The sequence below is a fragment of the Dermacentor albipictus genome, chromosome 3 (assembly GCF_038994185.2).
Source record: "Dermacentor albipictus isolate Rhodes 1998 colony chromosome 3, USDA_Dalb.pri_finalv2, whole genome shotgun sequence".
Taxonomy (NCBI): Eukaryota; Metazoa; Arthropoda; class Arachnida; order Ixodida; family Ixodidae; genus Dermacentor; species Dermacentor albipictus.
In genome coordinates, this window is record NC_091823.1 from 122,068,763 (window position 1) to 122,092,955 (window position 24,193).

Below are 24,193 nucleotides of genomic sequence, written 5' to 3' on the forward strand. Positions count from 1 at the left end.
CAAGACACTCATTGTGGAGCAGCCTAGCAGGGCAAGGAACCTCGAACCTTGTCGAATGGCAAGAAGGGCAAAAGGAAGCAAGAAAGGATGGCGGCGAGCAACAAGCTTAGACGGCGTGAAAAGAACTGTGGAGTCGGAAAACCCAACGCAGGAAACGGGTACAAGTGCGGCAGAGTATGGAGGAATCTCGGTGTCGGCGGGGACGAACACACGACTGGAAGTGTCATCAGTATCTTCAAAAACGTTGGTGCCGAATGGCGACAGCGCGAGTTCAGCACGGGCACAATCTATAACGGCGTGACGAGAGGACAGAAAGTCCCATCCTAAAATCATGGCATGGGAGCAGCGAGGCAGAACAACGAACTCAATATGGTATAAAGCGCCGCTTATAACAATACGCACGGTACACTTCCCTAAGGGTTCAATCGGCGCAGCGCTTGCTGTACGTAATGAAATGGCTGAATAAGTCGTCGCGACTTTTCTAAGGGCAAGACGAAGCTGGTCCGAAATCACTGATATTGCTGCTCCCGTGTCTACAAGCGCATGAACGGCAATGTCTTCTCCATAAACTTCAAGGACGTTCGCAGGAAATAAATGAGGTCTTGAGGAGTTCGCTGAGATCGCAGTTCTTGCTTCCGAAACTGCGGTCCTTAGTTTTCCTCTCGGATAGCTTCAGGACGACGGATAAGCGGCGACAGAGAACGCCGACGGGGAGACGGAGACCGATGGGTATTGAAGGGTCGGGCAAGAGGAGACGAGGCTTCGAAGGGCTGAGCGGCAGTAGCGGAACGGGACGGAGAGTCGAAACCGTTACTTTGTGCCCTCGGAGAATCCGAAGGATACCATCCACGCCGGCGGCAAAGCCGTGCTACATGCCCAGGTAGGCCACACGAATAACAGATAGGCCGATTGTCATGGGTGCGCCATGGATTGAGAAGAGTGGGCGTAGACTGTTGGAAATATTGGCGAGGTGGGCGCACGGGCTGCTGTGGCGGTCAGTAGCTGCTTGGGGGGGCAGGAGAATATGTTGCAGCTGCTTGCGGAGGTGAGGGAAAGGCACTGGTAAGTCTGGATCGATTACCTGCAGAAGGAGGCCTTGGATTAGCGACAACGGCAGCGTACGTAAGTGGCACCGGCGTAGGAAGCGGTTGATGAGCAAGTGGTACTGCGTTAGCGATTTGTTCTTGTATCAGGTGACGGAGATCTGGAGACAAGCGCGGCTCTGAGGCTGGAGCGACTGGCAGAAGAGAGTTGACGCGCCACTTCTTCTCGTACAAATTGCTTGATTCTGTCGAAAATTTCAGAACTGCAAGGAGCCGAAGTGACGCCACCACTCAGAGCTGAAAGCGCGACGTCCGGAGCGAGAGCTCGGCGCGTAGAAAGCCGCTGTTTGCGCAGCTCCTCATAGCTCTGGCAAAGCGTTATGATGTCGTTGACCGTCTGAGGATTCCTTTCAAGAGCATTTGGAAGGCGTCGTCTTCTGTGCCTTTCAAGATGTTCTTGACCTTGTCATCTTCGGTCATATCTGGGTCTATACGCCGGCAGATGTCAACTACATCTTCAATGTAGCTCGTAAAAGTTTCGCCCTTTTGTTGGGCACGACAGCGAAGCTGTTGTTCAGCCCGAAGTTTGCGCACAGCAGGGCGACCAAAGACTTCTTGAAGTGCCGTTCGGAATGCTGACCAGGTGGAAAAGTCAGCCTCGTGGTTGCGGAACCAAAGATGGGCGACACCAGAAAGGTAGAATGGGACGTAGCCAAGCTTGTCGGCTTCAGACCATTTGTTGTGGGCACTCACTCGGTCGTACGAGGACAGCTAGTCCTCTACGTCATGATCGTCAGTACCATTGAATATGGGAGGATCCCGTTGGCGTGGCGCACCAGGACAGACGATTGGAGGCGGTGCCATGGGTGGCGCGGTAGGACTAGTCTCCTCAGGCATGGGAGATGTGACAGGGATCGTCCGGCTTCGGAGTTCCAGGTTTGCAATAGGTCCAGCACCTTCCACCAAATCTCGCGAAGCACTTTGAGCAGCAAGCGTTCGCGACTAGAACGTTGGAGCAGCGAGAGGTAGTTTAGCCGACCGAGCACCGAAAGAAGGCTGTTCTTTCTCGTCGTCATTGTCTCTCCTAGCCACAGCCCCACCGCTCCCTATTTTACAGTACAATAAGTTTTTCCCAACACAGTCATAAAATCGATGAAACAGTTGTGTCGCACCACATGGTTTCCTGCCCTCGGAAGTAAGCTACCTTTTTGGGAACTTTGTGCTCATTTCATTAAGAGAGGCCGCAACAGTGGCGGTGCACTAAAAGACGACAAGCCATCCAAAGCCAGCCAGAATGGAACACCAACGATTCGGCAATTGGCATTACAGCAAGCGTGCATGTCCGACTAGATACAGTATGCAGTGACAGTCCCACGACCTAAAAAACAAGGGTGACAGCAAGATATGGCCGGCAGGACTAAGCGAAGAGTGCTGGAATATCTTGGTGGCTTCAATAGCGTCAATTTTGATAAAAGGAAAACGCAATCTCCTGTTGGTGGACGCTCTTTTCGCGACCATACAACTACGATGGGGACCCCGTCCCTCTCTTTGGAAACCGAAAGCTGTAACCATACGCTCAAAACGCTCTCTCTCTCTCGCGGTAGACCGCAGTGCAGCACCTTGATTCCTCGCTCGTCCACGAGTGACGCTGCGTGTATCAGAATCCACGTGCTCGCAGGGTTGCGTTTCAATGCGTGACGACTTTACGTCACCGTGATTGGAACCAACGGTGAAATACATGAGGATGTACGCTTTGGCGCCAGCGTGTTTACCTTAATAATAATAATTCAGAGATGTGTTACGAGCCGAAAGTGCCATAAGCGAACGAATGCACCTCAAGTTAAGATGTGGTTTGCGCATTTTCTTCTTGGCGGCGAGGTTGCCACACTTAATCATATGCTACGGGAATGTCAGCACTTAACAAGCAAGTCGGGCAGTGCCGACCCCTCCGTCTCTTTCGCCGCCAGCCTCCGCTCGCGCGCGAATACCGCACTGCTCAGCTCGAACCTGACAGCTGTTGCATCTGGGTCGCAAGCCCCAAGGGTAGCGTTGGCCTGGCGGCCTGGGGCACAACTGCAAGCATCCGAAGGTCCTGGCAAAGCATGAGTCGACTGCTAACAGAACAACTTGTTTATTCTAGCTTCGCAAAAGAGCGGCCGGTCAGGTCGACCGAAGTGGAGAGACGGGAGAGCACGTTACTCGACGGAAGAAATCGGAGCCTCTCTCTTGGCGTCCGGGGGCTGCTGCTTTTATACTCTCGGAGCTGAGGGCAAGTAGGAACGGCTCTCGATGGGGCGCACGTGACGGCGCCGCTCGGGCACGTTGAGACGAGTAGTGACGCATCCGCCGGGCCGGCGCCGGTCAGACCTCTTCGCTTCACAGTTGGGGAGCTCCTCTCCCCGGCTGCCGCGCTTTGACAAGCGTGGGCAGCAACATGCACACACACACACACACACACACACACACACACGCACACACGAAGACACGTGGCATTGAAACATGCCTGGACGCGCTTCGCGGGGAGGCGTTGCAGCAGCGCTGAACGGGCCAAAATGTCCGCCGCTCTGAACGAAGCCTCGGCGTCCGTTGCATCCGCGCCGGCTATACCGCGCGTCACAGGCGAAAGGTAACAGGCCGCCCCGCCGGGAGAACGAGATCCCGATGATTAGGGGACTGCATCCGCTGTCCGGAGGGATGTCGCTCGATGATGCTCATAACCGAAGTCGGTCGTCTCTCGGCGTTTCTTGAGCGCAGCGCACCGAGAAGGCCTCGTTCTCAAGTTCTGGTTCACACAGGACACTGCAAAGTGACTTCGGGGGAGTTGCCATTTTTGTTCTCGTTCCCAGCAAGCGTTAGAACTACGCCGAAACTCAACCGCTCAGTCAGCAAGCACGACACAACCCTCACTAAGCCCTGCCAGGCTCTTTCCCTTTTTATACTACTGCCTAGTTCGTTACAGTAGTCTAGCAGCACTCAGAACGCGTCCACAAATGGGAAAATTGCACTAGAAAGCACGTCATGACTTTGAAACACTAAACAAAAGCAATATGTTAAAAATGCTGCCTCAGGAAGAAAAACATCAGTAACAAATAACTTTGAGGCTGATTCCGACGTTATAGGGGACTCGACTTAAGCCATCGGCGTTACCGTTGAGACTCCCCTTTTTGTAACGCACCTCAAAGGAATATTGTTGCAAAGCGAGGCTCCAGCGCAGGAGGCGGCCGTTTTTGGGATAGATGGTCTGCAGCCATTGGAGAGGGCAGTGATCCGTCTCAATGATAAACCTCGAGCCGGCCAGTGTTAGATATGGAGCTGTTTCCTGCGATTACTTCGAGTTCCCCAAACCACTTCGAGTCGCAGCACAGCTAATTGAGGAATGCCGAAGCAGGAAAGCACATTCCAGAGGAGCGGCCGAGCAAACAAGTTTAAGGCAACAAGTTCACGTGCCAACAAGTTCGTGCGCCGCCGGGATTAGCAGGTGGGCCTCCGACAATGGAGCATGAGCAGCCCTCCCCTTCTCCTCGTTAGAAGTGCATTGCCAGTCTGCGAGGCAAGACCACAGAGAGCCGCCAGGTGTGACACCGCGACACGGGCGCCTACCATTGGCTGAAAGTGGCGTCATCGGAGCGGACTCTCCCATTGGTCAAACATGACGTGATTTACAGTGCTCGAAGGGTTTATAAGAAGCCTTCCAGAGAGACCTGAGCATTCTGGGACATTCCCTGATTCCCTGATTCACCTCTCTCGAACTTCTTGCCGCGGGCCGCAGTGTCCGAGTTGCTGCCGGCCCGTAATGTCTGTACGACGGCTACTTGTTGCTCACCTCTCCTTGTATATGATGTAGAATAAATCCTCCCAAGTTTGGGTTTTCATCCCGAAGTCCGTCCTCCAACCCCTACATCTGGTTGGCAGCGGTAGGATCGCCTCCGAATGCAACAGTTGGTGGCAGCGCTACGGATCAACCTTCGTCGAGAAAGATCCTAAGGAACCGGGAAGAGCGAAGAAGAGAGAGCCTTCGTCGAAAGAGGTCCGAAGAAACTGGGAGTAGCGAAGAAGGAGCGAGCCTTCGACCCAGGGAGTCCGGAGGAACCGGGAACAGCGGACGAATGAACCGGATGGCAGGGTGCTGTAACCGTAAGTGAGCGCGTGGTTTTTTTCCTTATGATTCGCCAGACTCAAAGGTTGTGTGTTCAATTTTGATAGTTCTGGGAATCGGGAATTTGTTGCATTGTGTGTTTGCACAAATTAATTAAGGAAAACAGTTTTAACCACCTGTCGGGGCAGCTGCCATGGATCTTAGAAGGTTGACGAGGTTAGACTTGTTGTTGGTGTGCGACGATTTGGGAGTTGAGGCGGACGAACGGATGAAAACGCCAGCTATCATAAAGGCGATTAACGATAGTGGCAATGATGACAAAAGCATTGAGCTTGCTTGGGAGGTGATACAGGAGCCACGGGAGCGTGTGCGTCGTGTACGTTTGCGGGAGCTTCGTGAACTTAGGAGTGAGCGTACGCGTGAAGAACGCGAGAATCAACGGAAGCAGGAGCTTCAAGAACTTACTCTTAGGTGTCAGCGTCACGAACGTGAGAATGAACGCGAACGTCAGTATCAGGAACGTAAGCTTGAGCGTGAGCAAAAGTATGAGAGAGAGAAGGCAGCACTGATCAAAGAGATACAGTATTGTGATCAGTTATTGGCACAGAGACAACGGCTGTCTGAGAATTCTGCAGGTAGTAGAGAGCGAAAGAATGAGGAAGTGTCTAGCAGAGTTTCGCCAAAAGCCGACGAGAATAGTAGTGCCTGTGAGATTGGCTGCCGATTCATAAGTGAAGGGAAAAGGCTAGCTGCTAACGATGCCTTAGTGGCAACAGAGGCCGTTAAAGGCCGCAAGGAGAGCGACGAGGTGCTGTGCCAACAGATGACTGTAGAGACAGCTAAGCCAGCTGCGAACAAATTGGCACAGTTACCGAGCGTGTGCGTCGCTGGTAAGGTTAGCGAGGTTGCTAGCGAGGAAAAGGGTACTGTTGACGCGACAGACGCGAGCACCCATGTAGAGCCAGATCTGCGTGCAGAAGTGAAGTGCGAGCTGAGCGGTGCAGTTGAGGGTAATTCTCAGGGTGGCGAGCTCCGTAGCTCACGAGAAAACAACTGCATTGTTCAGGGATCGGTGCGGCTCTCCGCCAGTCTAGATAGCCTAGAGAGGGATGGTTCAGTTAATAATCATTCGGACTGTGCGCGTGAGACAGCGATTGATACCGACGGGCTGTGTGCCGATGCACAGCGTGAGCTGGGCAATGTAGTAGAGGGCAGTTCGCAAGAGTGCGAGTTGTCTTACTCGAGTAAAGCCTGCTGCATTGTGCCAGAGTCGGTTGAGCTGTCCGCCAGTCGAGGCAGAGAGAGGGTTGATTTAAGTGAGAATCACTCAGACTGTGCGGGTAAGAGACCGATCCGGGCCGACGAAATGTGTACCGGCCAGCACGAGGCACGAGGCGACATGAAAGCGAGTGCAAAGAGAAAGCGCCGTAAAAAGAAGCGCGGTAAAGACCGAAAGTCGGTAATTAATGTAGCGCCGCCAAAGATGGCGAGAAACCCAAAAGGGCAGGGCGCGAGGAAGAAGGTGCGGTCGTCTAGGACGATGTTGACGCATCCAGAACGTTCAAGCCACAGGTCCAAGGGGGACCGCGAAGAATGTTCTGCACGGACGCGGACAAAGGGCACGAGGCTGTTAAACTCCTCGTCGTTCCGTAGTTCTTTTCATAGCTCAGCGTGCAGTTCGAAGAAACGCAAGGTGGCAGGACGAGACCAGGTGGGGAGTGGCGACGCGGTCAATCGAGTTTGTGTTGAAAGCGGGGCGCGAGGACGCAAATTGGCAGGAGACCGTAACGTCTTGGGGGAGCTGATAGTTAGTCAGCCCTTTTGTGTTTCCTCGGCAGCCCGAGTAGTTTTCAAGCCGCGACCAGCTCGGGGACGGCTCAAAGTATGAGTCAGACGTAAGCGTTTGGAAAGGAAGGCCAAGAGAGCTTTCGTAGCAGAAAAACGTGTTGTGTTGTTTTTATTTTTGAGCATCGGAAAGTTTTCGCGATTTGAGACTAAGATTTCTTTCAAGGTGTAAGGTATGAGCTTTGTTTGTGTTTTCGTTTGAGAAAGCTCCGAGATTTGAAAGACGCGTTTGTGTAAACATGTAGTCTCGCGAGATGCTCATTAATAAGTATATAGGCTTTTTTTGTGTATGTGTGAGTAACCTGAGGGTCAAGCTTATCGTTGAGAGGCCTATCGTAACGCGCGTGTGTGTTATTTAACCTTCTTTCTTTTTAAGCGTTTTTGAATTTTGTAAGGTTAAGCGCGTAGATTTTCAGTGAGTGTATGATTTGCACTGAGAAGCGTTCTTAGTTCCATTAGCGCGTGTCCTGTGTGGACGGAAGGAAGCAGATTTATGACTGGGTTGCTCGTGTGTGTTGAGGGCAGCCGTATTCTGACTTCTCTGATAAGTATGCGTGGAACGAGTTATTAAAAGACGCATTATTTTAAGAGTTCTGCGGAGTGTGTAAGTCCCGCAAGTTTAATTGTTCGTTTACGTCACGTGTCCTGTAGGACTTTCAGGGAAGAAACGTGAGTAAGCGTAAATGAAAAGTTTGCCTACAACGCAAGTACGCGTTTTGTTTAGTGACCACAAGGCTAGTGCGCTTGTGATTACGTACTTGTGAGGTTGACCAGATTGTTCAGTGGCACCAATACGTGCGATAAGTACGCCACTGCGATAGATTGGAAACATGCTGTTCGTGTAGTTAGGCCACTTAAGTTATGTTCGGCTGTTTTCATTTGTTGTTTGCATCGTCAACGACCCTTTTGTTTTGCAACAACAATAGTACTCTGGTCTTGTCGGCAATCGAGGAGAAATGGATAGCTGTTTGGAGGGGTGGTTGGAACTGTTTGGTCAAAATTGGGGGAACTAAAAGATCAGGGTTGATTTTGACTCAGTAATAGCCTGGCGAGTCAGGGGTGAAGAGCCTGCGCTTACGCGTGGTGCAGCGCTGTGTTGTTTGGTTTGTTTGACGTATGTTCTCCAGGGTCCAGGATCCCGAGGGTTGTCAAACGAGGCTCGACCCCAGTACCCTGCAGCTTCTTTCAGCGTTCCTCAAGGCCAGCGAATTGAGTTCACCGGCCATTCAGAACAACCGGGGCGAGGACGAGCTGTTAGATATGGAGCTGTTTCCTGCGATTACTTCGAGTTCCCCAAACCACTTCGAGTCGCAGCACAGCTAATTGAGGAATGCCGAAGCAGGAAAGCACATTCCAGAGGAGCGGCCGAGCAAACAAGTTTAAGGCAACAAGTTCACGTGCCAACAAGTTCGTGCGCCGCCGGGATTAGCAGGTGGGCCTCCGACAATGGAGCATGAGCAGCCCTCCCCTTCTCCTCGTTAGAAGTGCATTGCCAGTCTGCGAGGCAAGACCACAGAGAGCCGCCAGGTGTGACACCGCGACACGGGCGCCTACCATTGGCTGAAAGTGGCGTCATCGGAGCGGACTCTCCCATTGGTCAAACATGACGTGATTTACAGTGCTCGAAGGGTTTATAAGAAGCCTTCCAGAGAGATCTGAGCATTCTGGGACATTCCCTGATTCCCTGATTCACCTCTCTCGAACTTCTTGCCGCGGGCCGCAGCGTCCGAGTTGCTGCCGGCCCGTAATGTCTGTACGACGGCTACTTGTTGCTCACCTCTCCTTGTATATGATGTAGAATAAATCCTCCCAAGTTTGGGTTTTCATCCCGAAGTCCGTCCTCCAACCCCTACACCAGGTAGCATGACAATTTCTGAACGGCCCACACGAGACACGCACACTCTTTCTCGGTGGCGCTGTACGCCTGCTCACGACTGGTCAGCTTACGACTAGCATACAGGACGGGGTGTTCCACTTCTCCATTTTCCCGTTGGCACAGTACAACGCCCATGCCTCGCTCACTAGCATCGCACTGAACAACGAACCCTTTTGTGTAGTCTGGCGATCGTAGCACAGGCTGGCTTGTTAGGGCGCTCTTTAGGGCGCTAAAAGCTCTTTCCTTTGTCTCGTCCCAGACGACTGTTTGGGGCTCTGTTTTTCTTAGAGCATCCGTCAGGGAAGCCGCGATATCAGAGTACCTGGGGATGTACCTCTGATAGCAGCCGGCGACACCTAAGAACGATGGCATATCGGTCTTCGTGCGCGGTTGCGGGAAGTCTCGCACAGCGGCCACCTTTATTTCAGAGGGGCGGCGACGACCCCGTCCAATCACGTGACCGAGGTAGACAACCTCGGCCTGTGCTAACTGGCACTTAGGAGCCTTGACTGCCAAGCCCGCTTCACGCAGGCGGGTTAGCACTGCCCGCAAGTGTGCCATATGCTCAGACCAGGATGCAGAGAATATCTCTACGTCGTCTAAATACGGTAAAGCGAATTCTTGCTGTCCCCGCAACACTTTATCCATGAGGCTTGAAAAGCAGTATGGCGCGTTCTTCAAACCAAAACTCAAAACTTTAGGACGGAATGTTCCCATTGGTGAAATGAACGCCGCATACCTACCAGCCTCTTCTGTAAGTGGAACCTGCCAATAACCCCTGACAAGATCTAGAGTGGAAATAAACTGAGCGCTACTAACTTTCTCAAGGCGCTCCTCGATGTTAGGGATAGGATAAATATGATCCTTAGTGATGGAATTAAGCCTGCGGTAGTCTACGCAAGGACGAGGTTCCTTGCCCGGTACCTCAACTAAAATCAAAGGGGAGGTATAATCACTCTCACCCACCTCAATAACACCGAGCTGTAGCATTTTCTTTACCTCAGCCTCCATAATATCGCGCTTGCGGGGTGACACCCGGTACGCCTTGGATCGTACTGGCTCTGGGGAGGTAAGTTCTATTTCATGAGTAAGGACAGAAGTCCTACCAGGCCTCTCAGAGAACTGACCTTGAAACTCTTGTAAGAGCTGGTGTAGTTCGGTTTTCTGCTCAGGCGACACTGGTGCTTTACTGATTAAGTCACTATATATAATAATAATAAATAATATTTGGGGTTTTACGTGCCAAAACCACTTTCTGATTATGAGGCACGCCGTAGTGGAGGACTCCGGAAATTTTGACCACCGGGGTTCTTTAACGTGCACCTAAATCTAAGCACACGGGTGTTTTCGCATTTCGCCCCCATCGAAATGCGGCCGCCGTGGCCGGGATTCGATCCCGCGACCTCGTGCTCAGCAGCCCAACACCATAGCCACTGAGCAACCACGGCGGGTTTAAGTCACTATGACTTGATCGGTGTCTTCCCTGTTCGTCACTGAGCCTAGTCCCGGAACCTCGACCGGAAGCTCTTCGGGAACGTTTACCATCATGCACACCACTGCTTCCCGTTGTCTATAGGGTTTGAGCAGATAACAGTGGTAAACTTGCTGTGCTTTCCGCTTTCCTGGCAGACTCACCACGTAGTTAACGTCCGACAGTTTTTGAACAACCCGTGCTGGGCCCTCCCACTGCACGTCGAGTTTGTTTTTCAGCGATGTGCGCAATATCATGACCTCATCGCCCACCTCAAAACGACGGTCCCTGGCTGTCCGATCATAATAAACCTTGGCCCTCTGCTGGGCCTTTGCCATTGCTTCACCTGACAACTCCTGTGCCCTTCTTAAGCGTTCGAGAAGCCTAAGCACGTACTCCACCACGACTGGGTCGTCGCCCCTGCCTTTCCACGAGTCTCGAAGCATGTGAAGCGGAGACCGCAGCGAGCGATCCATACACCAGCTCAGCTGGCGAAAACCCTGTAGCCGCATGCGGCGCGGTCCTTAATGCAAACGTCACCCCAGGCAGACACAGCTCCCAGTCAGTTTGTTGTTCAAAACACAATGCTCTCAACACGCGCTTCATGACGGAGTGGAGCTTCTCAACGGGATTCGACAGTGGGTGGTACACTGAGCTGTGTAATAGCTTTACCCCGCACCTTTCGAGAAAGGCTGTCGTCAAAGCGCTAGTAAACACTGCGCCCTGATCTGGCTGGATTTCCGCAGGAAAACCAACTCGCGCAAATATGGACAGTAGTGCATTGACTATCTCAACTGAGCTGAGTTCTTTAAGCGGCACTGCTTCAGGGAACTTTGTCGCTGGGCAGATCACAGTCAAAATGTGTCTGTACCCCGTGGTTGTTACCGGCAGAGGTCCCACTGTATCAATAACGAGCCGTCTAAAAGGCTCCGTAATGATAGGTACCAACTTCAACGGCGCCCTCGATTTGTCCCCTGGTTTGCCCACCCGCTGACAGGTGTCACATGTCCTCACAAAGTGTATTGCGTCACGAAAACACTTTGGCCAATAGTACTCTTGCAAGAGACGGTCCTTAGTCTTCTTAACTCCTAGGTGTCCGGACCACGAACCTCCATGCGACAAGCGCAACAGATCCTGACGGTAGCACTGAGGCGCGATCGGCTGATCGAACTCCACTCCCCTGCGGTCTAGATACTTCCCGTACAGGACCCCACCTCTTTCCACAAAAGGAGCATTTTTCTTGGCGATACCTTCCTTGACATTGTAGCGCATGTTTTCTAAGCTGCCATCCTTTTTTTGCTCGGCTATCAAAGCTGTTGCATCTGGGTCGCAAGCCCCAAGGGTAGCGTTGGCCTGGCGGACTGGGGCACAACTGGAAGCATCCGAAGGTCCTGGCAAAGCATGAGTCGACTGCTAACAGAACAACTTGTTTATTCTAGCATCGCAAAAGAGCGGCCGGTCAGGTCGACCGAAGTGGAGAGACCGGAGAGCACGTTACTCGACGGAAGAAATCGGAGCCTCTCTCTTGGCGTCCGGGGGTTGCTGCTTTTATACTCTCGGAGTTGAGGGCAAGTAGGAACGGCTCTGGATGGGGCGCACGTGACGGCGCCGCTCGGGCACGTCGAGACGAGTAGTGACGCATCCGCCGGGCCGGCGCCGGTCAGACCTCCTCGCTTCACAATTGGGAGCTCCTCTCCCCGGCTGCCGCGCTTTGACAAGCGTGGGCACTGTAGGGGTTGGAGGACGGGACTTCGGGATGGAAACCCAAACTTGGGAGGATTTATTTTACATTATGTACAGGGGGGTGAGCGACAAGTAACATTCGTACAGTCATTACGGGCCGGCAGCAACTCGGACGCTGCGGCCCGCGGCAAGAAGTTCGAGAGAGGTGAATCAGGGAAACAGGGCATCTCCCAGAAGGCTTCTTATAAACCCTTCGAGCACTGGAAGTCACGTCATGTTCGACCAATGGGAGAGTCCGCTCCGATGACGCCACTTTCAGCCAATGGTAGGCGCCCGTGCGATGGTGTCATACCCGGCGAAGAGAGTCGGCGCCTGGTCCTCCTCTCTTGATCCCCCTGCGGTCTTGCCTCGCTGACTGGCAATCCACTTCTAAGGTGAAGAAGGAGGGGGGGCGCTCATGCTCCATTGCACAAGGGCCCACCTGCTCCCGGTGGCTCGGCTCCGCAGCGGTGGCAAATGCCTTCTTCAAAGGCGAAGGGGGACGATTGGGCTCTATTGTCCAAGGACCCCTTCTAATCCCGGCGGCGCACGACCTGGGGGCCGCAAACTTGTTTGCGCTTGTCTGGTGCTCCTCTGGAATGTGCTTTCCTGCTTCTGCATTCCTCAATTAGCTGTGCTGCGATTCGAAGTGGTTTGAGGAACTCGAAGAAGCCTCAGGAAACGGCGCCATATCTAACAGCACCAACATGCACATGCATGCACATGCATGCACACACACACGCACGCACGAAGACACGTGGCATTGAAACATGCCTGGACGCGCTTGGCGAGAGGCGTTGCGGCAGCGCTGAACGGGCCAATATGTCCGCCGCTTTGAACGAAGCCCCGGCGTCCGTTGCATCCGCGCCGAAACGTAACACAGCACAACTCTGGGCCGTCCAGCGAGCCGAGGAAGCCGCTTCGAGACAAGGTCTCGGAACCGCGTTCGCGGCGGGTGCCCAGACCCACTCAAAAGACGCCGGACTCAAATCTTATTCTTTTGAACAAAAAGTTTACGCTCTCCTTGGTTTGGCACTTTGGAAAAAAGTGCCCGCCAAATTCTTTTCCGAAGCTCAAAACGTATTCAGTAAATCGAGCGGAAGAAACATAAGCTTAAGAAACATAAAACACTATGCAAATTCAAACCGAAATGGATTTGGCAGCGCAGCACTACAAATATGAAGTGCTCATAATCCCCGAACACTATGTATGATTGAATTAACTATATACCCTTAAGCGTTTGTCTAGTTACTCAGCAGCAGCACCTATATAACAGAACTCGCATCAACATTTTTCACAGAGCTTTTGCACGCTTTCTTTTGGCTGCACTAGAAATCGGTTTTATTTTGCCCAGCAAAACTGCAGGGCAGCCTTCCTCTGTGTGTATAATTAATGATCAATGTAGCGCATTCCGACTGTTTGGCAAGTGAACGCTTCTCACAGAGTATGCTGCTGAAGAAAATATCAAGTAATTTTTTTTCCTTTCTCTACTTTAAACGCCAGTCACAGACTGATGCCAGAGTTACGGGCTTTTAACCCAGAATAGCGCGTTATATGGCAGATGACTTTCCTAGCGGCTTTCAGTCTGGCGGTCATTACGTTCGCTAAGTTCGCCGGTCGGTCGGGGGGTAGGTCGGTTGATTGATCGAATCATTCCAGCCCACTCAGGCCAGTCCATTCACTCTATCGTGTCAATCCAATTCGTCACTGTGCGAGTGAGGGAAGATCACGTCTTTGGAGATTGCAGACAGTAGCGAAAAAGGAGCTGCTTCCCAACGGTAAAGATGACGATGTTGCAATAGGTAACTGATTTATTTGCCCCTCTCTCCCTTAGAATGGCATACGATTACTGAAAGATGTGTACTAGTTACGTGTTGTAACATTAAGATCGTTCCCGTGGAGCAAGTCATAGTATGCTCGAAAGTAACTTGTTTGATGCTTACGGACCCGTTTGACAATTCGTACTGACTGCATTCGTGCTACGCTGCAGCTGGCCTCCGAGACAAGTGGCCGTTGTGCCCCCCACAGTCGACGGCGGGGTCGTACCAAGTTGGCCCCCGTTCGTGCCCCTTCAAGGGCAAACGACGAGGTGAGCGCAGCCATCTGGCACGGTCAAGGAATGGCAGAATACATTTCCTTGGCTAGTATTGCTTTCTCATTATTCCAAATTTCTTTTTTTCCCGTCTAAAACACGTGCGCATGTTACGAAACACAGCACCAGTATAAAACCCTGTCATTTGGATTACATTCCTCTAGTGGATGCACAAGGAACAGTCATAGAGAATGAAGCAATTTGAGCCAGCAATGGAGCCACACGCAATTTTATACCTCCTGATATTGGGTTCCAGTCGTAATGGAAGCGGCAAGATGGACACAATAAATGTACTCGTGTTTCCTGCAAGACCGCGCTACTTTCTGTCTGATATTCACACGCAGTAAACCCTAAGCTTCTTCAGTGAAATGCCGCGTTCTGGGAGGTTAATTACCATAAGCACCTTGAAAATGAAGAAGAGGAAAGATGATTGTGAACAAATAAAGAAAATAGCAACAATGATGATTATAAGTATCAGGATTTGACAACGCAATCATAAAAGCGATGAAACAGCTGCTTCGCCCCACATGGTTTCCTACCATCGTAAGTAAGCTACCTTTTTGGGAATGTTGTGCTGATTTCATCAAGAGAGGCTGCAACAGTGGCGGTGCACTAAAGGATTACAAGCCATCCAAAGCCAGCCAGAATAGCACACCAATGATTGGGCAATTGGCGTTACAGCAATCGTCCATGTGCGACTAGATACAGTAAGCAGTGACAAAAACATTACCTAAAAAACAAGGGTGACAGCAACCTATGGCCGGCAGGACAAAGCGCAGATTGCTGGAATTCCTGGTGGCTTCAATAGCGTCAATTTAGATGAAAGGAAGACGCAATCTCTTGTTGGTAGACGCTCTATGGGCGACTACACAACTAGGTTGGGAACCCCGTCCCTCTCATTGGGAACGGAAAGCAGCAAACATACGCTCAAAACGCTCTCACTCTTGCGATATTCTGCAATGCAACTCCTTGACTCCTCGCTCGGCCACGGGTGGCGCTGCGTGTATCTGAAGGTTGTTTCCTTTAAATCAGGGGTACAATCAGGACTCGATGGGAACCAAAGGTCAGTGAGATGCAACGAGATGCTCTAATGCGAGATGCTTTACACAGAATGCTGTGCGAATGTTTTACTGTAGCTGTGCCCCACATGCCTACAATATTTGTCCGGACCATTTCGGGGACCCATATGTGTGTCTTACCAACAAGGCTGTATGTCAACGCTTGTTAGCCTTCATATAGCTGTGATACTTTAGTGTTGCTCTCATTGCTTCCACTTTTGGGTGAAGCTCCAACTTTTTTTGTCATTGAAATATTTTTTTCCTTTTGCCCGATAATTTGATAAGGTTTACGCACCCTTTTGGGTAAGAGAAATTTTCTGTGAGGATAAATAAATTTATAAAAGGTAAAATTTTCATTCAGCGAAATTTTTATACAATGAAGTAAAGTGCTGGTTTTACTGGCTTCGTTATAGAGGATTACCTGTACGTGCAAATGAATTATATAAAATTCCCATGAATAGCTGCTAACACACTGACCTGTTCTTTATGCATGCCAAGGAGCTTGGCGCCAGTATTGGGATGTTTATCTTCATTCTGCCTCTGCTCTTTACAATATCGTGGTGCACACCTGATAACTGCAGACCCTGGCTCAAAGTACACAACATATAGCTAAATTACTGTGTGATGTTTTATGACTGACACTAGCAGTGTGGCCTGCACTTAAACATATGTAGCATAAGGCTTCAATTTGCCATTCTTTTATTAGAAAGCTAGAAAATCCTGTATGCATCGGTAATCTTATGCTGTATTTCTTTTCCAGACTACACATGCTCCAAGTTTCCCTCTGCCAGCCTCTCCTACGTAAAGAACATCATCTCCTCAATGCTGGCAAGAGAAATGAAGGAGCCTGAAGCTCAATGAATTTGTGGGCTATTGTATAAAAGGAATGATTCACATGCTTTTTGTTAATCACGAAGTTGTTTCTTTTCATAACACCACAGGGAAAGAGGCTTTGCAATGGAAAGCTAGAAAATGCACCTTGAAAATGTCCCGAGGCCAAGCGATGCCTCAACGGCGAATATGAACATTAGTAAATTTCATGTTGCATTGCACCTTACAATCCATAAATTTAATATTGCATTCCACTTTACAATCCATAAATTAACACTGCATTCGACTTTACAATCCATAAACTTAATGTTGCATTCCACTTTACAATCCATAAACTTATTGTTGCATTCCACTTTACAATCCATAAACTTATTGTTGTATTCCATATTACATTTCATGGAAATGCAATTGTTCATCCATGGGACTTCCATAGAAAGTCAAGACAATAACTGGTAAATGAAACTACAATGCTTTCACGGTGGCCACTTTTCAATGCTGGTCAACAAATCTGCAATAGTGGGACAACGATATTTCAACAAAAATTTTGTTGATTGAGCAATAGGACGGCAATAGAATGTTTACTAAAATTCAGCAATAATTTTCATAAGGGGTGATTAAAAGCAGAGGTGCACCGCAAACAAACTAGCTATAGTCATTTGTCAGGCGGGGCTGGAGTTCTGTTGCAAATTGTACACTCCAGTAAATTCAGTGACATTTTCCATTTTTCACACCACGTGGCAGTCAAATCCAAATCATGTTGTAGTGCTTGTTGGTCAGATTCGCTGTTGATGACCCTATATGCTATACAGTCATCTGCAAACATTCTAAATATTCATTTATTTATTTACATGTACCTTACAGGCCTTCAAGAAGGCATAGTGTAAGGGGGAAATACGGTAACATATTAGTATGGAATCGGGAAAGAAATAAACATCAGCATAATGAAAGGAGTGCACACAGAACATGGAAAATTAATACATTAGCAAATACAATATGTAGAGCAATAACAATAAATGGTAAACAACAACATAATAGCATAATAATATTGTAAACGTTTTTACATGTTATACAGTAGTAAGTATTCTAAAAAAATTGGGAGTGTTGAAATTCTTTAACTTGTAGAAAAAATGCAAGAAAGTTACAAAAGACATGACGTGTTTACACGGTTGAAACGGCATATTGATCATTTAGCAGATTGCGAAATGCAGTGTGTTTAGATTGGCATGCAATGGTATCTGGTAGTGCGTTCCATAAACGGACCGCACGGGGCAAAGTTGAAAAATTAAAAGCGTGTGTGTTGCCATAAATTCGGGTGTAGCTGAACTGATTGTTCAGTCGTTGTGACGTCGAGGATGCTTCTTTCAGGTTTGATAAGGTTAGGCCAACTGAGTGAACAAATCTGTGAAATAATAATCGTACAGAAGATGATATATTGTTCGGCAAGTCATTAATGTAAATTAAAAAGAGATGAGGCCCAAGTACACTGCCTTGAGGTATACCAGAGGTGACGTCAGAGAGGCCAGAGGAAAAGTTAGCAACAACAGTGAACTGTTCGCGATTAGTAAAAAAATTACGAATCCATGATAAAGTTAGTGAGTCGAGTTTAGTTGCTGAGAGCTTTGATATCGGGGGACTATGGGCTACACGATCGAATGCTTTCGAGAAATTCCAAAAGATGCAGCCAATTTGTTTATTAATGTTCATATGAAAGTGCAAGTCTGACGTGAATTCTAGTGGCTGGGTTTCGCAAGAAAATCCTTTTCCGAAACCATGCTGTAAATGATGATGTAATGCCCGAAGTGGTGCCATTAATGAACAACAAGAATGTGACTTCTGGGGTACCCCAGAAATCACAGGTACGTATTCAGAGGAACATCCGTTGAGAGCCACAGACATCTGTCTTGAGCGAAGATACTCGACAATCCATGCGATAACCTTCTCATCCAATTTGTAAAGTCGAAGTTTAGCGATCAGGACTATGCGTAACGACGTCAAAAGCGTTTTTGAAATCCAGAAATATACAATCAACAATTTGTTTCTTGTCGACTGCTGAGACTAGCTCATGAGTGAATGCAACCAATTGTGTCGTACACGAAAAACCTGCCGAAACCCATGCTGACTAGGATGAAGAAGGTTATTGTTATCAAGATGAGACATCATACAGGTATACACATGTGCCATAACCTTACATACATACAATGCTAGATAAGGATACTGGTCTATAATTCTCAACTCTGTCCCTCTGTCCACTCTTATGAATTGGCACCACTCACGCTAGTTTCCAATCACCAGGAATAACGCTGTTATTTAAGGAATTTTGAAATAAGCGACAGAAGTACAAAGATGCCCGAGAAATTTATAAGGAATGATGTAGGGATATCATCTGGACCACACACTTTTGTTCGTTTCAAACTCTGTAATAATCGCTCGATGCTCGTCACGCTAAATACAACCTCAGACATTTCGCCGGCTCCGACCGGAAAATCAACTCTATTAACCCCACTAATGTTTGAATGAGTAGACTGAAATACTGATGAAAAGTATTTAACAAAAATGTCGACCTTACTTGAGTCGTCATTAACAATTCTGTCGGACCAGTGCAAGTGTGGAACTGAAGTGTCATCCTTACCGTTTCCCTTAACATATTTCCAAAATTCCTTAGGATCATCCACTAATCTCTGTCCCAAGTTCGCACAATATGTGCGTTTAGCAGATCCAGTGAGCTCTCTAAAGCTACGCTTTAACTCAACTGTATGTGACGACTATTCGATTTCTTAGTTTTAATCTGCCGATAGATTCTTCTAATTTTTCGTAATAAGGAACGGAGTCAACAGTGAAACCATGGCTTATCTTTTGCACGTTTGGAAGACAGAGTTCGAAGGGGAACAAAGTCATCTCGCACTTCCAAAAGCTTGTTTTTAAGTACCCCCCATAACTCTGCCACGTTTAATTCATCAGCCAATGTGTCAAAAGTAGGAAAATAAGATTCAAGTGCCGATTTTAGTGCAGCGTAGTTAGCCCTGTTATATGCATACACAGTTCTAGGAGGTTTTTTCGATACACACACATTTCGAAAGATAGTGCCGGCTACAATAACATTATGATCGCTTATACCAAGCAAAACACGTACATTTGATACAATGCTTGGTGCATCACAAAACAACAGGTCAAGCACATTACCAGTGCTATCATTACGCAAAGGGTCTCTTACAACTGATGGAGCATATCTTCGTGCACAAGCTCAAGGAAAGCTGTATATTGACTGCCCGTTCTGTTCACAGATGCAAAACCAGCAAATATATTGTTACGGGGTTCAAAACAGTCAGATGTGTATTTACAGAATATTTACAATGATTATAGCAGCTGACAAGATGGTAGACAGCGCGCGAAGACCAGAACATCGTCGTCTTCCGACGATGATTAAAACATCTTCTTCGTCAGCGTGTCACATGACCCCCGGCGGCTGAAGCACCAGCTCGGTGCTGGTTAGGAGGCGGGCGAGTGTGATACTACTTAAGACGGGCGACGTGGACCACGTCGGAGCGATGGTGAGCCACGGTTGGCTCAAGAGGGGCGATTTCGTGTGTGACGTCAGTTACTTGACGCAAGACACAGTAAGGGCCGGAGTAGCATGAAAGTAACTTATCCGAGATGCCAACGCGTCGCGATGGTGACCAAAGGAGAACCAGGGCGCCCGGTGTGCATTGGACATCACGATGGCGGCCGTCATATAAGCGCCGCTGATTGTCCTGCGACTCCACAAGTCGACGTTGAACAATATGGCGTGCTTCTTGCACTTTGAGGATGGCTTCACGGGCGTATTCGGGTGTGGAATTTAGACTAGCAGGCAGAATGGTGTCGAAAGGCAACGTAGGGTCACGGCCAAACAAGAGGAAGAATGGAGAGAAGCCTGCGGTATGGTGAGACGAATTATAGACAAAGTAACAAACAACAGCGCAACGTCCCAGTCGTGATGGTCATCGGAGACATACATGGACATGATGTCAGTAAGGGTGCAGTTAAGGCGCTCGGTTAGACTGTTCGTTTGTGGATGGTAAGCAGTAGCAAGTTTGTGTTTAGTCGCGCACGAGAGTAGAATGTCATTGACAACTTTAGAAAGAAAGTAGCGACCTCGGTCGGTGAGAAGCTGTCGAGGGGCGCCGTGGTGAAGGATGACGTTTTCTAGAAGGAAGTCGGCGACATCGGTTGCACAGCTTGTCGGAAGAGCCCATGTGATTGCATTCACGTGGCGTAGTTTGTTGCTACAGACATCCACTTGTTTCCCAAAGCAGACGTAGGAAAAGGGCCTACAAGATCAACACCTACACGGAACAATGTTTCTGATGGTATGTCAAGTGGTTGAAGGCGACCAGCAGAGAGTGTGGTCGGCTTTTTGCGTCGTTGACAAAGATCACACACAGTGACATAACGGCAGACGTCACGGTATAGACCAGGCCAAAAGAAGCGCCGACGAACGCGGTCATAAGTCCGTGACACGCCAAGGTGACCTGCAGTCGGTACACCATGAAGCTGGGCGAGAACAGTCCGACGCAGATGCTCAGGTACAACGAAGAGTCGGGCAGGGCCGTCCGGGCGCATGTTAGAGTGGTACAATACACCATCTTGAAGTTCAAACATGCGAAGGGAAGTATCGGGAGTCGTTGAAGTGAGCTGTTGAATAAGGTGTTGCAAGGAGGCGTCCCGACGTTGTTTGGCTCCAATGTCGCGAAACGCAGCCAGAGGGAGAACGGTGACAGGCATGCCGGCCGCAGAAACGTCAGGAGGGTCGACAGGATGGCGCGACAAGTCTTCATCTTGATGTAACCGGCCGGTCTTGTATACAACTGAATAGTTGTATTCTTGGAGGCTCAAAGCCCAGCAGCCAAGGCGCCCTGAAGGATCTTTGAGGGACGAAAACCAACACAGAGCATGGTCAGCGATGACTGAATTGACGGCCGTACAAATAGGGGCGGAATTTACCCACTGCCCAAACGAGAGCCAGACACTCGCATTCGGTGATAGAATAATTGCTCTCCGCAGAGGAGAGAAGGCGGCTGGCGCAGGCAATAACACATTCCCGCCCTTGTTGTTTCTGTGCCAAGATAGCTCCAATACCATGGCCACTGGCATCGGTACGGACTTCTGTTGGAGCTGATGCATCAAAGTGAGCGAGAATGGGAGGGGACGTAAGCAGCTCAATCAGCTCGGTGAAAGCACCAGCTTGCTCAGGGCCCCAAAGGAATGCAGTGTCTTTCTTGAGGAGCTGATTGAGAGGGCGTGCAACGTTCGCAAAATTTCGGACAAACTGACGGAAGTAGGAGCAAAGGCCCAAGAAGCTGCGAACATTCTTGGCACATGTTGGCATGGGAAAGTCTTTGACTGCCCATATTTTATCGTTATAAGCGCGTACACCAGAAGAATCGACGAGATGCCCGAGCACAGAAATTTCACGACGACCGAAGTGGCACATGGACGAATTTAGTTGTAGCCCCGCCTGACGAAAAACAGATAGGGTCATCAACAGGCACTCGAGGTGTGTCGGAAAAGTCGGAGAAAAAACGATCATGTCGTCCAGGTAACAGAGGCAGATGGACCACTTGAAACCGTGTAGGAGGGCTTCCATCATTCGTTCAAATGTGGCCGGGGCATTACATAAACCGAAAGGCATCACTTTGAACTGATACAGGCCATCGGGAGTAATAAAAGCTGTCTCCTCGCGGTCCGTGTCATCGACGGCAATTTGCCAGTAGCCGGAGTGAAGGTCGATGGACGAAAAATATTGTGCTCCATGCAGGCAATCCAGGGCATCGTCAACGCGTGGTAGCGGATAGACGTCTTTCTTCGTTACCTTGTTGAGGTGCCGATAATCGACACAAAATCGCCAACTGTTGTCCTTTTCAACTAGTACAACAGGGGATGTCCATGGGCTGCAAGAAGGTTTGATGATGTCTCGAGAAAGCATCTTGTCAACTTCTTGTTGGATGACATGTCGCTCAGTAGGCGAGACACCGTAGGGTCACCGATGGATCGGGCTCGCATCACCAGTGTTTATTCGATGTTTTACGACAGATGTCTGTCCTAGAGGGCGTTCTCCAAAGTCGAATATGTCCCAGTATGAGGCAAGGAGGCAATGTAGTTCTTGAGCACGCTCGGGAGGAAGGTCGGGAGCAATCATTTTTGTTAGGGCATTCAGGTCTGAAGGGATAGGGGGCGAAGCAGGAGTTGAACACGAGCAGCTGTCACAAGTGGTAGTCTCTGGCTGGCGTTTTTGCGCCAGGGATATTACGCGTGGGAGTACTTGTGTACAGAATCAAAAGTTCACAAGTGGAAGGCATGAAGTGTTGTCCGAAATGGTAACGACGTTATGCGAGAGCAGGACATCCGGATGAGGAGATACGATGCAGTCACCGTCTGGTAAAGGTGGAACGGGGGAGACACCTATGTAGGTAACGGCATGGTGAGGGAGGCGAATATGCTCTGTGGAACATAGCCGTATCGGAGCACTATCGGGAGGGTCAATAGCAGCAGGTGCAGCGAGTTGCACAACACCAGCAGAACAGTCTATCAAAGCGGAATGTGTAGGCAGAAAGTCAAGGACCAGGATGAGGTCGCGAGGGCAGTGCTCTAGTGCATAAAACAAAACAGAAGTATGATGGCCGACGACACTCGCGTGGGCCGGAGACATGCCAATAACGGCTGGTGTTCCACCATCGGCGACCTGGACCACAGGCGAAGGGGCAGGAGTGCGGACTTTCTTGAGACGATTCCGAAGCTGAGCATTCATCACAGATACGGGCGCACCAGTGTCAATCAGAGCCGTAACAGGTACACCATCTACGCACACTGAATTAATCCACATACAAGGTTCTAACATATGAAATTTACAGAAGTGCAATATCTGTTTTCTGAAAAGAACCGGCCGTGGTTGCTCAGTGGCTATGGTGTTAGGCTGCTGAGCACGAGGTCGCGGGATCGAATCCCGTCCACGGCGGCCGCATTTCGATGGGGGCGAAATGCGAAAACACCCGTGTACTTAGATTTAGGTGCATGTTAAAGAACCCCAGGTGGTCGAAATTTCCGGAGTCCCCCACTACGAATGCTCGCCGCAGTGGGAGACTCCGGAAATTTCCTCTTGAGAGGAATCTTTAACTCGGGTGCTCCTATCCAAATACATGTAAAATAAGACTTCGTGCTTCTCGGCAAACACTGCACCAAATTTCACAAGGTTTGTTGCATTTAAAATAAAAACTTAAAATCTAGTCACTGTTGGTTTCGAATTTTTGAGTTAAGTCGTCAATTTGTTATTAAAAATTGACAAAATTCGAAAATCTTCAAGAAACGAAACTGTCAAGTTTACAACTCTCTAACTCAACAACAAAAAATGATAAAACAATTCTGTGAATTGAATCTAACAGTACATCTAAAGCGGACAAAATTGATATGTTACACATGAAAATAAAAATATTTGTAATACGGAAATAAAGCTCTTGCAGAACCCTTGTAACCAACGTAACAAATTCATGTAAGATGTAAAATGACATCAAATTTGTCCGCTTTGAATGATCTAATGGATGACATTTACAGAACCACGATATCTATTCTTTGTAATGAATTTGTAACTATGAATTTGTAAACTTGTAAATTTGTAAACGCTATGAATTTGTAAACTTCATGCTTCTATTTTCTTCAAATGGTCGAATATTTGAAAATTTTTTTTAAGACAAATCAGAACATAAATCGAAATTCCGCTTCGAACAGTCACTACAATTTACCTTCTCTCTGAAATGCAACAAATTTCATTAAAATCGGCCCAAGGGTTATCTCAGAAAAACGTTTTTGCGTTTTACATGTATTTGAATAGGCCGCGTCGGAGTTGGGCCCCAGCTAAAGCTTCCTCTTAAGAAGGTGGTCCACCTGGCGGGGCTTGTGGTGGCATCCCCATGGCCTGCTGAATGCAAAGCAGCAGTGCTGGCGCCATCCGTGTCAGGTTCCACAGCTCCTGCAGCAGCTGAGTGTTCTGCTGCACTTGTTGCTCAGCAGCAGAAGCAAGACGCTCGGTGGCTACTGCTTGGCGCAACGTCGCCGCGCCTTGATTTTCCACTGCCGTTCCCAGCTGCTGCACCGACTGGAGGAGGTCCTGTATTTGCTGTATAGGGACA

The 24,193-nt window shown here is 49.1% G+C and overlaps 2 protein-coding genes across 2 annotated transcripts in view; one reads left to right on the forward strand and one right to left on the reverse strand.

Moving 5' to 3' along the window:
* Positions 1-16,112, forward strand: part of LOC139057571 (uncharacterized) — a 30,475-nt gene extending 14,363 nt beyond the window's left edge. The window contains exons 5-6 of the mRNA XM_070536012.1: positions 14,044-14,142; positions 15,964-16,112. Coding sequence (XP_070392113.1) covers positions 14,044-14,142; positions 15,964-16,064 — 200 coding nt within the window. The 3' untranslated portion in view covers positions 16,065-16,112. The remainder of the gene's footprint in view (positions 1-14,043; positions 14,143-15,963) is intronic.
* The window catches only part of LOC139057747 (uncharacterized), a 50,039-nt gene that overhangs the window by 20,068 nt on the left and 5,778 nt on the right, over positions 1-24,193 (reverse strand). Inside the window, exon 6 of the mRNA XM_070536498.1 lies at positions 23,949-24,180. Coding sequence (XP_070392599.1) covers positions 23,949-24,180 — 232 coding nt within the window. The remainder of the gene's footprint in view (positions 1-23,948; positions 24,181-24,193) is intronic.